Here is a 13,043-nt window from a genome sequence, read left to right on the forward strand (position 1 = left end):
TTTTATTTAGCGAATGTCATAATGGCAACCAATTGTTCTCTCAATTCAGTTGTGTCAACCACAGATTACTCTCACAGGCCACTCGATCCACCGGTGGAGATCCTCACTCAAAGAAGCCTGGATTCCTCCAAGGACATGCCGATCCCAACCGATCATAAGCCACGAGGATTTCATGAATTTCAACAGCACACACCAATAAGCAAGTATTATCAACGAAATTGGATCCTTCTCTTCAAGCAACCCAACAAACTCCTCAGGTAGCCTGTATATCCATCCGACCACAAAGGACATCAAGCAGATACCATCCTTCCCAGCACTTAGTGTCTGGTACGACTCCTCAAACATCTCCATCAAGTTGTCAAGAGCACCTAAATATATCCCGCAGGAGCCCTCGCCAAGCTTCATTTCGATAAAGCGTCGAACTTCTTCAATGCGGAACTGATGTTCCCGCAGCTCGGTTTGCAACAATGGGCTGACACCCTGAACCGTCGGATCAATCTGAATTTCCAAAACACCGGTAAATATCTTCTCGCGATTAGACGTCAAGATCGATCGCACGCCTCTCATGAGAACAAGCCACTCGGCCTTTCCCGTCTCACTGAAAACGAGATATTCACCGGTCCTTGGACCGTGTGCAAAGTACACAAGGCATATCAGCACTGCTGACATGTATATCAACTGACAGTTATCCGAGTCGAGACTTGACAGGATTGCTGACACGGATCGGATTCCAAATGTGAAATGGGAATCTGCCTGCATCACATACTGTTCTCGGATTTCTGGATATAGATGGCCCTTGTGTAAGGCTGCCATTGTCAGAATGAGGTGGAAGATTGACGGTGAAGAGAAGCCCCATTTTGGAAGGTGCGTCTGCCAAATCCGGTGGCGGTCGGTTGCTTCATCGACCAGTGTGCGGTGTGTTTCTGTGACGAAGTGGTGAAAGAGTTCCAAATCTTCAAAGGATATAGTATCTCGACTCTGCGGTAATAGAACAGGGATATTTGGTTCAGCAGTGGCGGAGACTTCCTCTTGGGATATCTGGGCTGTCTCATCCAGGGATGTGCGTTTCTCAGATTGGTATTTTGAAGGCTTGAATCGGAAGCGCGCAGTTGAGGATACATGTGCGGCTGTTTCCGAAGAAGGCGAATCTGAGGAACTGGCTGCTTCTGACGAAAAGTCACACTCGATGGAATGATTGGTGCATTTGATGCATGCCGGCTTCTTTTCGTCACACTGTGGACTATTAGTGAGGCTCTCATCAAGACTTTCACTCTCTATCCACTCTGTCCGCTCATGGAGGAAACAAAATAAGGAGCGAACAAGTTCCAGTACATTGAAACGGTTGGACTCTTTTCTTTTGCCCATCATGTGGCACAAAGCAGAACACGAGAGGATCAGAAAGAGAAATGCTGAGTGGCAACTCACCTTTATACGTCGCTTCTTACAGTTTCCACATCCTAAACGAGATTTATGATGAGATTTTCGCGACCGGATCGCACCCTGTGTGCTTTTCATCATAGTCGGAGGCTTTGCAGAATGGAGAGATGTCGTACTCGTTTTTCTTTTTGCCTCTTCGGGACAGCCTATAAATAGAACACACGTGACCTTGAAGTGTGTATGTTCAAAGACATGAAAATCATGAATTGGAAGCGGCGAATGTCATTTGAAGAAGGGAAAATAGCGTCTCATACTACAGAGAGTGATTTTGACCGTAAATTGGGAGAGTTTACTACATGTCTGCCTGTTGCAAGATCCTCAGTTTCAGGCTAAAAGTAAAAAAAAACTTTCTACATAGATCTTAACTTGAACTAGCTAGTAGCTTTATGTTTAGTGGATACGGAAGTGATTTCATTCGTAGGTCATTCCTGGAATAGGAGATCACAGCGATATATGAACTAAATTTATGGATGGCTATTGACTCTAAAACCTCCAGATCTGACATAATCTTCAACATCCCGTACGACGTTGTAGCCATAGCACCATGCTTGGGTTTTTGGATCGTTCAGACCATAAGGGCTATTATCGAGTAGCTTTCCCTCCGCAGATGGATTTAGTGCGGCATCCCTTTGCCTTTGGCTTGGTCCATCGCAGAGATGTAGGACTTGCCCGTTGGAAAAGCTCGCCTCTTGGACTCTTTTGGTGCGAGGAATACGAAGTTTCTCCACCAGTTGAAGAGCCGGTAGGAGATCGCTTCTGTCTTTCATGTAACTCAGTGCTTTGGCAAGAGCAGCGGCATCCTCCACTGCCATTGAGACGCCTATAATTTGATTAGCAAGGCTTCCGACTTGTTGGCAATAATATTCGGAGATGATCAACGCGTACCCATCGATAGATAAGGGACCATTGCATGAGCTGCATCACCTATCACTATGAATTTTCCAGAATCGGAAGCCCATTTGTCGAGAGGATCTACTTCGAACAAAGGCCAGTTCTGGATTGTCTTCTTCTTTTCGACGATCTTCATCAATCTATGGATATTATTAGTGGGCGATAGTGTGATCCCAATCAGGTAGTATGGATTATACATACACTGGATCCCAATCATGGAAGTATGACAGCATTTCTTCTGTTAGTTCTTGCTGTGACTTGTTGGAAGTATCGGTCGCATCGGGATGTGAAAGAACTAGATTCAAATACTTTCCATTGCAAATCATATATGACATTGCAGAGCAATTATTTCCCACCCTATTGTCAATTCTATCAGTCTCAATACCATCAAAAACCAACAAAGCACATACCAAAGGTTGAGATCAGTACTAGACACAATCCAAGCTGTTTCAGGATCCGCCTTTAGATCCGCGATGTCTGCCATGAGGCGGTAGGCAGCAACACCAGTCTTTTGAGGACCTCGATACGGAAATTTGGAAAATTGGCTTCTAGCAAAAGAGTTGATTCCTTGGATGTAGTCAGTCTATACAGAATTCTGATTAATTGATGCTTGAGTCACAACGTACCATCTACTGCGACAACCAAGCCTGGCTGTACAACCTCGCCATTGACCAATTTAATCGTCGGTGTATCGAAGTCATATTCAATCACACGGCTGCCAACTCGGACTTTCACGCCTAGTTTGACCGCATGCTTGAGAAGCACACTGTGCAGGTCAGCACGGTGGAGAACTAGGTACGGTGCGCCGAATTTTCTCTCGAAGTCCGGGTTGAGTTCTGTTCGAGATAGAAATTCCCCATCTTTCCAGCGTCGAAGTTTCATCTCGGATGGCATCAATGATCTTTCAAGCAGATTTGGGCCTATCCCCCATTCGAGCCATTGGCGGACGCCATTTGGTGACATCTGAACGCCGGCGCCGATCTATAAGTGCATTCATGCACGTCGTTAGATTATGGTTTGGTTTTTGGCCGTTGTAGTCTAAAGGTTACTCTGAAAACTGACCTCTGAAAGTTCTGCGGCTGATTCGTATACCGTCACACGGTGGCCATCTCGAACTAGTGCAATAGCAGCCGATAACCCACCAATCCCTGCGCCGACAATAGCAACATCCAGATTCAATGGCGTTTGGGCGAAAGGTTTGATATCTGAAGGAGGTCGCACATCCTTGAGAGCTCAGCCCGATTTTGTGAGATTGGTACTGCATCTCTAACGAGAGTCTCTCACCTTGCTTTTTCTCATCTTTGTAATCCCCCCCTTAACGGGCGAGTCTTCGAAAATGGATAGTGATGAGTATCCCTGTGGAGACTCGGCGATAGGATTACCCTGGTTAAACTCACCGTGTATAAATATAAATATGGGCTTATTTGGACAGTTGCAAAATTCCGAGGTTCTTATCTTGAATGTGTTCGTGTTTGAAGATCTCTACCTGTTCTGTTCATGATCTGCGAGCAATTCGTCAATGCTGACCAATCTCGACTTGAATGGAGGTGGCAAGAATTGGGCAAGGGCTTTGAGGTTCTTGTCAAACTTTGCAAAAAGTGCCTTGGTTTCGTCTTCCGGTAGCAATTGTCTTTTTTGCCACGACTGTGCAAGAAATCTGCCCAAAAATTAGCATGGCCCCAAATAGGAAAACAGCTCTGCGATTGTACCTTGCAAAGTCTTTGGTGTTTCGCTGTCAAGTTTTAGAGTCTGGAGGTTGAGTAAGGGATGTATCGTGTCCCTAGATGTAAAGGATGCCATCGAGTTTGCTTATCTCATAGATATGGAGGGGTCGGTCGGTTCCAATATTTTCATGATACCTGGAAGCAGGAACAAACTCAGCACCCCAGCAAGGGTCATAACGCTTTGATCAATAATGGATTTGCTCTCGAAACTAGAACACTTTTGGATTGGTTAACTCTACAGTCACAGTATAGCTACATATTCCATGTATTGGCACAGAATTGAGAAAATGGGAGCGCGCAAAATCACCGCTAGTCTGATTAATTTTTATTTCTTGATTATCTTCGCTACCCCACAGCGCAAACAGTGACGGATGGCTAGCGATTTACCAGACCACCGTCTGGTGCATCGGGAAGGCTTACTGAGACGAAACCAGATCCATTGTAACGGAGGAAGCGGTGACACGAAAAGGACGATGGGGCCTTACACACATCCCTGCAAGAAGCCACAGCCCTACCACCTAATACGACCCGAGGTTGTGCGATTTGTTCTACGAAGTAATGTACAAGTACGTCAACCCCAAAGTTTAAGCATCCGATTTTCTGGGCCGATCAATATAAGCGCTGTGGATCCGTGGAACGCTTTCCGGGTATTTGTCGGCTATGTGCATCGCGCTTCCTGTTTTCGGCATATTGATCATTGACCGAGAAGTGGATTATTAATGTATTTGGAGAAGCCCTGGAGTTTTTGACTCATAATTTGTTTCTTCAGTTGCGCGATTTATCTTTTAGTATTTCTGCCTTCAATCTCTTCTTTCAATATTCTCAATAAGTGGTGGTTGCAGTAAGTAGTCGACCTCCCCTCATAGAACACCGACGTCATCCGAGCTATACTCAGCAGGATAAGATCAAAAATTTAATATTAACTGACATAAATTACAGAAATTTGTCGTATCTCTTTTCATACAATGACCGACACCATGGAATACGTCCGGTATGGACCCCGCACTCGCAAACATACCACGCCGCGATACTGATATGATGACTACAACAGCCTTGGAAACTCCGGCCTAAAGATCTCCAAGATCGTCTTGGGAACTATGGGTTTTGGAAGCAAACAATGGCAAGACTGGGTACTGGATGAGGAGGAGTCACTGCCGCTCATCGAACATGCCTACAAGCTTGGGATTAACACCTGGGACACGGTCAGTGGATCAGATCTCAGGTTAATGTTCGAACAATGGAGATGCTGATCTTCTGCGAATAGGCCGATGTCTACTCTCACGGCAAATCAGAGGAAGTTGTCGGAAAAGCCTTGAGGAAATACAACATCCCCCGTAACCGTGTGGTGATCTTGACCAAGTGTTTCTTCGGTGTTGATGACGAGGGAAACTTCCCTCCCATTTCCGCATCTGCAACTAACGACGGTCCCTTTGTTAACCGTACCGGCTTGTCGCGTAAGCACATCTTCGACGCAGTCGATGCTAGCGTCGAACGTCTCGGCACATACATTGATGTGTTGCAGATCCACCGATTGGACCGGGAGACTCCTCGCGAGGAGATCATGAAAGCGCTGAACGATGTCGTTGAGAGTGGGAAGGTTCGGTACCTGGGTGCCAGTTCAGTATGTGGTCTTTGTTCCACCGCTTCTCGCCATGATAATCCTAATGTATTTGCAGATGGCAACCTGGGAGTTCCAAACACTCCAAAACATCGCCGAGCGAAACGGCTGGCACAAGTTCATCTCAATGCAAAACTTCCACAACCTCATTTTCCGCGAAGAAGAGCGCGAGATGATCCCTTACTGCCAAGATTCTGGCGTGGGCCTGATCCCCTGGTCACCTATTGCTCGGGGTGCACTCGCCCGGCCCTGGGGCTCTCGCGGAACGGTGCGCGAGAACAGCGATGGCGCGCTGAAGATGTTTGTGCGCACTCGCGAGTCCGAAGCTGACAAGGCTATTATTGACCGAGTTGAGGAGCTTGCAAAGAAGAAGGGCGTCAACATGGCGCAGATTGCTATTGCCTGGTCGTTGACTCATACTGGTGTCAACCCTATTGTTGGACTTCATAGTATTGCTCGGATCGATGAGGCGGTTGCTGCTATCAAGGTGCAGTTGTCTCCGGAAGAGATCAAATACCTGGAGGAGCCTTATGTTCCCAAAGCAGTTACTGCTCTTGAGCGGTAAATGCCTTGTATCTCAGATTGAACCATTCATGGATCTTGTACATCTTGTCTCTCTTCGAACCGCTCTTTGTTTGTATGAAGCTCTCTGACTTGGCAAGCTCAAGGAATATGAACCCAGAAGCATTTTTTGGTCGTTCACATTTTGCAAAATCCACTTTACTTAAGCAGCCGCAATGAAGTTTTCTTAGCTCGGCAATCATTCTTTGTTCATAAGCGCCACACAGGGCCCTAGGCCCTTTCGGCCAGTTTTTTTTGAATTTCAATCAATTCAATATGTCAGAACTGGCCAATCACTCGAAAACATTGAGAGCCTCGTCACTGCCCAACGATTGTTAAAAAAGACTCAAATTGCTAAATTCCTGAAGTATTTGCCTTCTTCGTCAGACCAATTGCATATCAAAACTGGGAGCGGCAACTCCCATGACTTGTGGCTTCCGAGCCATCATGAACTATTAACGAACGATAAGTAGAGATCATGACTGTCTCACTTTCTTTTCCTTGGCAATCGCCGACCTTGATCACATTTGAAGAAAAATTTCTACACCAAAATATTCGGAGTAGGTCGATCACCCCTAGACCTAATCTAGTACAGAAGCCCTGTATTAGTCTCCCAAATCATGAATGTTCTACCCATGTGTCGGATATGACCCATTAAGAGGATCGGCTGCGGTATCACCATGGACCTTGGATATCCACAATGTACAGAGCTTCGTGGGATTCATTGTGTCTTATCCTGGCCAACGGGCTCATCCAATCCAGCGCGCGCAACGGCTCCGACCCATTCCGCGTCGTTTGGTACAAGGGTGACACAACCGAATCAACCAACTACCTCAAGTCCGACGCCGTCGTCATAGGTATTACCTACACGCCATCATCCGAGAAAATAGTCACCAACCAAGGCATCGCGAAGTCGCCAGTCTGGTATGCCTGGCACGACCACTTGCTCCTCGTAGGTCCGACCCCAAACCCGGCCAATCTCTCCAGAACAACCGATCTCAATTCCATGTTCTCGGACCTGTACGGCGCCGCAGAAGGCGACGACAGTGAACCGCCTGTGCGCTTCCTCAAGCGGTACGACAAGTCCGCTACCAGTATCAAGGATTCCCGGCCGTGGATCCAAACCGGGAAGATGCCGCGGGCGACTGCGCACTCAATTTGGTACCACCAGTACATTACGTATCCGACCCAGGCGCTGACGGCTGCTATCTTGATTGCTTGAGGTGTATACGATTAGGAACCGGGGGACATATCTTTCTATTTCAGCTGAGCTGCAGAATCGGACGACGATTTATAAGTCGGCGACTGATGCGCCGAATAATCCTTTGCTTAATTCTACCCATATGCTTTTTGGGGCTGGGGCGAAGAATGAGAAGATGGCTGATAGTTTTGCTAAGTTGGTTTTAGTGCGGAGGGACAGAAGGCTATTGTTTGGTTTAAGAAGAACGGGCAGCAGCTTTACATCGGGGCACCTACTAACAAGACTGCGCAATTTTGGAGCTGTTCGATGCTGTAGGCTGATTAATCATCGTGATCAATGATATAGTCTTGCTCTGTTTTGATTTATATATTTCAATACGTTCTATGAAGTAATGAACGTACAAAAATCTCTTCAGTGTGCTGTCGTTCAGAGAAATACTGCGGATGATCTTGGCTGTTCTTGATCTTTGTGTTTTATTCATGTGTAGTGTGATGAATAGATATCTAGCGATGTACAGGGGTAGAAGAGATACATCAAAGTTGGATCCTACAGAGCACAGACATGAACGTATAGAGGGGAAGGTATGGAAACAAAAGGTTGGAAGAATGCAATGATGCAAGATGCTAGTTGGAATGAGACAGAGAGGAGTCGAGATATAAAAGAAAATGAAAGAAGGACAACGATCCGTACCGGACGGACTGCAGTGCCCAAGGAACGCCCAACCAATATGCTATGTGTGCTCAGAGTCAAAGTGATGCTGTGAAAGTAGACATGGGTGGACTGGCCACAGGCATGACGCAGGGGTATACAAAATAGGAGATGAGTGTCAATGAGTTTCGTGTTTTCGGTGGAAAAGTCCAAATAATGAACTGAAGCGGTTGCGAAGCTTGCCCTTGGTCGGAGCTGAGTCGGCTGCTTCGGATCGTGGAGAGTCAAGCCTCTCCTTGCGAGAGCTTTTGTATGGTATGTTGTTGGAGTTTGATGTTGGTAAATTTTTATCGGGCTTTGATGCGGGTTTCGTATGTTCTTTATCCGGTCTGGCTTTCGCAGGCGACTTTTCTTTCGGTCGACCAGATCGAGCTAGCTCTTCCGATTCCATAGAACTTTGCCGTAGGGATGGAGGGCGTGATGGGGGACGAGAAACAACGATCTCACGGCCGTTCTCGCCCGAGCTAGTGAACATGCTATGTCGGTTTACTCGAATGCTCAGGCCCGAGGCGGACCGTCGTTTAGCTCGATCCATGAATGTGGCACCAGTCGAGTTTGAGCGCTTGGACAAGCTACCAAACTGCTTTCCATCTGTTGGGGCCGTACTGCTGGATCGGCGAATGCTGGAAATCGACATGCATCGTTTGGCCCCGTTGGATAGATCTTTCACTGGACTAGCTTGATCATTATCTGGGAAAGGGTCGTTCTCACTTCGGGCGGTCGTTGGAGAGGGGTGCCTTGAGGACGAAGGAGACTTGATCGATCTTGGGCCGGCAGAAGACACTGGGTCACCGTAGCGGAAATTGTCGGACCATCCCTCGCGGAAGGCAACCCATATGCCGGTGATGATAATCAGAGTTCGGAGTCCATCATCAAGAATGACCGAGTTTGCATCGAGTGGAGTCTCTCCATCCGAGACATCGCTAATCACTGACATCCCTGAATTTGGGGTGGCGGGACCAGTACCGTTTCGAGTAGGCATGGAGTATTCATCATTTACCTCTAGCTGATTTCGAGTCATGGATGCGATTACCGGATGCCGGCGGGTGGTAGGGTCAATGACACTGAAAGTGAATCGTTTGCCATCGTCGCGAGAATGCGTCCCTGTAGGCGCAGTCATCCGACGGTTCCTTCCACCGCGCAATGCCCACCGCACCACTTGCACACCGTCATCTGTCTGAGCAACGAACTCATAAGAACCGCTTGGAAGAGGTGTAGCCTCCCAGACGGGCCCAAAGTTGAGACAGATCTCCGCCTTGCCCTTCAACCTCGCGTCTTCCTGCAGCTTTTGACAGATGGTGGCCACAACCTCGCGGTGATCTTCGTCTTCGTCTTCCGAACTGACGTGTTTCTCAGGGATGCTGGCAACGGTGCGCTCGTATTGTTCGCTTATCACGACAACCACATCGTATGGACCTAATCCATTTCTTGTGCGATATATAGCCGGGAATTTGCGCGCCAAGAGGGGTAGGTAGGACGTAGATGGCAGGATGTCAACGACTGGTATTGGTCTGGGGGTTTGCGACACCTGTTGCAACTGCAAGAGGAGCTTGGGGCGAAGTCTCAACCGCTTGTGACGAGCATGAGCTGCGGGATGCGCGAACTGATAAGCCGTTTTTGGTCGCGTCTTCCGCCCTGTGCTTGAACGAGTGACACGAGGTCTGGCGACAACAGAGCCCGATGTGTTGGAAGCTTCACCCGAACTCGATGCTGGTTCGGCGGGCCTCATCTCCATAGCGGATACAACCCCGGGGAACTCAGCAAACCCATCAGGGGGTTTTGGACGAGAGCAAAAAGTGTTCAATAAAGGTAGAGCTGAAAATGAGAAAGGAGACGAGTAGATATTAGAAGGTGTTTCTTGTTGGTTAACGGGTTCATTCGCGTGGGCAGCTGCGGCATCCGCTGTAAGGCCAAGATTCAACAGCATTCTTGAGCCCTAGCGGAGCCACATTGGAGTATTGAGAATTCAAGATTGGGAATTTCAGCTTAATACGATCTAGACGTGAACGCCCGTATTCAAACGCGTCAGCTGCGGGGGAGATTCAGCCCGGAGCTGTGTGTGGGGTGGCTAATGACGCCTGCAGTAAAGAAGGAAGAAAAATGAAATATGAACACGTCAAGTTTGAAAGATGAGCTACACCTTCTTCGAGAGGGCTTGATAATTGTGTATGAAAAATGCAAGGGGCGAAAAGAAAATAGTGAAAGGGATATAGGTTTCTTATTACATAGAAGGAACAATGAAGAAGGGACCTGAAATAAATGGGGCGGTCAGCCTTATAGAAGTCACCTATTACCAGAAATAATTACAATTTCCGACAATTTTTATGGGAGACTCGCACAATTGATCCAAAATAATGCAGCTTTATGCCCTGTCAGCGGGAATCGGCCAGACGGGCTCCGACACGATCCGGCATCCGGATTGAGCGGCGATCATATAATAGCCTCTGGACGTCATGAGCCCTGAAGAGTTCAAGGATTCGAGCCTGCCACCTTCTTGGCAAGCCCCATCTAATTGGAAACTAGCTAATGAATCTTTTCAGCCAAGAGGTGAACAAAAATTAGTTGTAGTTTTGTGCGGTATAGTGGGTCGTCTTATCACGCTCAACAGCAGATTTTTCTTCGGAACATCAGTCCGAGGGATTTTGAAATCATATCAGACAAGGGATTCGGGCAATTTAATGCGCCGCAACTCTATCTGATGATGGAGCTATGTAATTTGGGCCGAGGGAAAAAGAGCTCTGAGTGGCGAACTGCTAAAGAGAAAGACGTATAGGGCGGGATTGAATTCAATTTCGCTTGATTCTTTGCCATTTCTCGTATACTGAAGTGTTTTGAAAAGTGTCTGAGTCAATGACTTTGAGTTAAAGAACCATTGTCCCCGATTAGAAGTGCAAAGTTAGCATGGTGATCTTCAAATCAAAAAAGTAGATCGGAGACCGCCCGCGCGAATTTTCCGCTGACTAATTATGCATATTTATGAACTTCCCACTTTTCTCTGCCTCGGCATGCCGTGACTGCACGAAAACAAGAGGGAGAATCTAGACTCTATAGTCCTTCCATCTTGCCCTAATTGGGAACATATCGCTGACCTTTGAAAAGTCAACCGGGATGGCCTCAGTTCAACCCACTCAAAGGCCACCACCTTTGTTCGCCAAGCTACTTCGATTGGATAATCCAATTCGAAGCTTGACTGTGGCATTTTGGCTATGGAAGGTTTTGCTATACATTGTTGTCACTACCTGCCCAGGGTTGGGCTATGACACATCCACCTCTTTGCTTTCTTATACCGATTCAAGTGTTGCCAGCAAGTCCGAGTCTCTTTCGGGTCCTCTCAAATTCGCGAGATGGGACAGTATCTACTTTCTAGATATCGCTGAAAAGGGTTACATATTTGAACAAGAATGGGCTTTTGGCTACCCAAAGCTTTTGGGTGTCTTCGTCTCTGGTGAGTATCCTTGCTCAAGACCTAGTGTGGTAAAAAATTAATATGACATAGGCATTCGTCTGTCCGGGGGTGTTACTGGACCAGCTAGCACTGCAATGGTGGGAGTGGTTATCTCGCATGTCACCCATTACTTGTCCGTCTTGGCACTTTATCGACTGTCAGCCAATATATTTGGTCATGCCACAGCCACTCAGCATCTAATTTGTTTCCTTTCGGCGGCCCTACACATTATCTCACCGGCAGGTGCCTTCCTGTCTGCACCGTATGGAGAGCCGATAGTCTCTTTCCTCAACATAACTGGCTTCTACCTCTACTCGTCGTCGCTCATTGCAGAACGCAATGGGGCAACATGCCTTCGGGACGTGAGGGTTCTCACCTCGGCCGTTCTTTTTGCTGTGGCCACCATGGTTCGCAGCAATGGGCTTCTCAGTGGGTTCTTGTTTGCCTACGATGCAGTGGTCTTGACTTGGAAGACCGTGACTCAGGGGCCTACACTGCACAACACTATCCGCCTTGCCGTCATCATTCTGGCTGGCTGTATTGTTGCCTCGAGTATTGTCATACCTCAGATTTTGGCATATCGCATCTACTGTCTGGCCGAAGCCGATGTTCGATCGTGGTGTGAGTGGACTGTGCCTAGCATCTATGGCTGGGTCCAGAGTCATTATTGGTAAGTCTTGTTTCTGATCGCTCAATTTACATGTACTGATTAAAACAGGGATGTTGGATTCCTTCGATATTGGACTATTTCCAACATACCTCTTTTCCTGCTGGCAACGCCCATGTTGGTCGTTTTATGCAAATCTTCATTGTGGGCATTGAAGAGCCCCTCTTCGTCCTCGACTAGCCCGGGGTCGATGCTCACTCGGTTGGCGATTCCCCAAGGCATACTGGCAGTCATGGCGTTTACAAGCTACCATGTCCAGATTATCAATCGGATTTCGTCGGGATACCCTTTGTGGTATTGGTACCTGGTAACCAGTGCCGTGGACTTTGAGTCCAGCTCACTGAAGAAGAGCCGCACTCTAGTCGTTGCTGTGTATAGCATGGTGGCCTATGCATTGATCCAGGGGGTTCTTTTTGGTTCCTTTTTGCCGCCGGCATGAACGAGTGTGGTAAGCAGAGTCGGCTGGATATTGTCCCGGGCCACCTGCTATGTATATTAAACTGCTTTTAAAGTTGCAAGTTAGAGTCTATAGACTCTCGTGAATGGTCAAACATGCAGATACCCCGAATCGTAGTTGCGCAGGTAGTTGGGCGATACGATTCACTTGCGTAAGGCGGCTGTCTGCCTAAATTTGTAATACGGCGCAGTCGCCATGCCACCATCCATCCATCATATAAAACGAAACATATGAGCTAGAAAGAACATAAACAAATTGTGTTAAAAGACAGTGAACAACTTCTCAACCTCCCAAACTCTCAACCTCTCCATCTTAGTTCGGATCTTTCCACGCG

General features: G+C 47.4%; 6 protein-coding genes across 6 annotated transcripts; 3 read left to right on the forward strand and 3 right to left on the reverse strand.

Moving 5' to 3' along the window:
• Nucleotides 1-54: 54 nt before the first annotated feature.
• Nucleotides 55-1,365, reverse strand: N7529_003998 (uncharacterized protein; the record flags this gene model as incomplete). The annotated part of the gene is made up of 1 exon (XM_057239525.1): nt 55-1,365. One exon carries the CDS (start codon nt 1,363-1,365, stop codon nt 55-57), a length of 1,311 nt encoding a protein of 436 aa, XP_057098820.1.
• Nucleotides 1,366-1,901: 536 nt separating this feature from the next.
• N7529_003999 (uncharacterized protein) lies at nt 1,902-3,627 on the reverse strand (the record flags this gene model as incomplete). The annotated part of the gene is made up of 7 exons (XM_057239526.1): nt 1,902-2,257; nt 2,323-2,468; nt 2,530-2,685; nt 2,739-2,895; nt 2,955-3,309; nt 3,391-3,552; nt 3,613-3,627. 7 exons carry the CDS (start codon nt 3,625-3,627, stop codon nt 1,902-1,904), a joined length of 1,347 nt encoding a protein of 448 aa, XP_057098821.1.
• Nucleotides 3,628-5,017: 1,390 nt separating this feature from the next.
• Nucleotides 5,018-6,235, forward strand: N7529_004000 (aldo/keto reductase; the record flags this gene model as incomplete). The annotated part of the gene is made up of 4 exons (XM_057239527.1): nt 5,018-5,043; nt 5,104-5,254; nt 5,317-5,673; nt 5,729-6,235. 4 exons carry the CDS (start codon nt 5,018-5,020, stop codon nt 6,233-6,235), a joined length of 1,041 nt encoding a protein of 346 aa, XP_057098822.1.
• Nucleotides 6,236-6,931: 696 nt separating this feature from the next.
• Nucleotides 6,932-7,453, forward strand: N7529_004001 (uncharacterized protein; the record flags this gene model as incomplete). Its single annotated transcript, XM_057239528.1, has 1 exon — nt 6,932-7,453. The coding sequence occupies one exon, from the start codon at nt 6,932-6,934 to the stop codon at nt 7,451-7,453; it is 522 nt and encodes a 173-aa protein (XP_057098823.1).
• An 805-nt stretch (nt 7,454-8,258) lies between these two features.
• On the reverse strand, nt 8,259-10,067 carry N7529_004002 (uncharacterized protein; the record flags this gene model as incomplete). Its single annotated transcript, XM_057239529.1, has 1 exon — nt 8,259-10,067. One exon carries the CDS (start codon nt 10,065-10,067, stop codon nt 8,259-8,261), a length of 1,809 nt encoding a protein of 602 aa, XP_057098824.1.
• A 1,181-nt stretch (nt 10,068-11,248) lies between these two features.
• N7529_004003 (uncharacterized protein) lies at nt 11,249-12,691 on the forward strand (the record flags this gene model as incomplete). Its single annotated transcript, XM_057239530.1, has 3 exons — nt 11,249-11,585; nt 11,637-12,255; nt 12,304-12,691. 3 exons carry the CDS (start codon nt 11,249-11,251, stop codon nt 12,689-12,691), a joined length of 1,344 nt encoding a protein of 447 aa, XP_057098825.1.
• Nucleotides 12,692-13,043: the final 352 nt, after the last annotated feature.

This window comes from Penicillium soppii (genome assembly GCF_028829465.1).
Source record: "Penicillium soppii strain IBT 18220 chromosome Unknown utg000004l, whole genome shotgun sequence".
Lineage (NCBI taxonomy): Eukaryota > Fungi > Ascomycota > Eurotiomycetes > Eurotiales > Aspergillaceae > Penicillium > Penicillium soppii.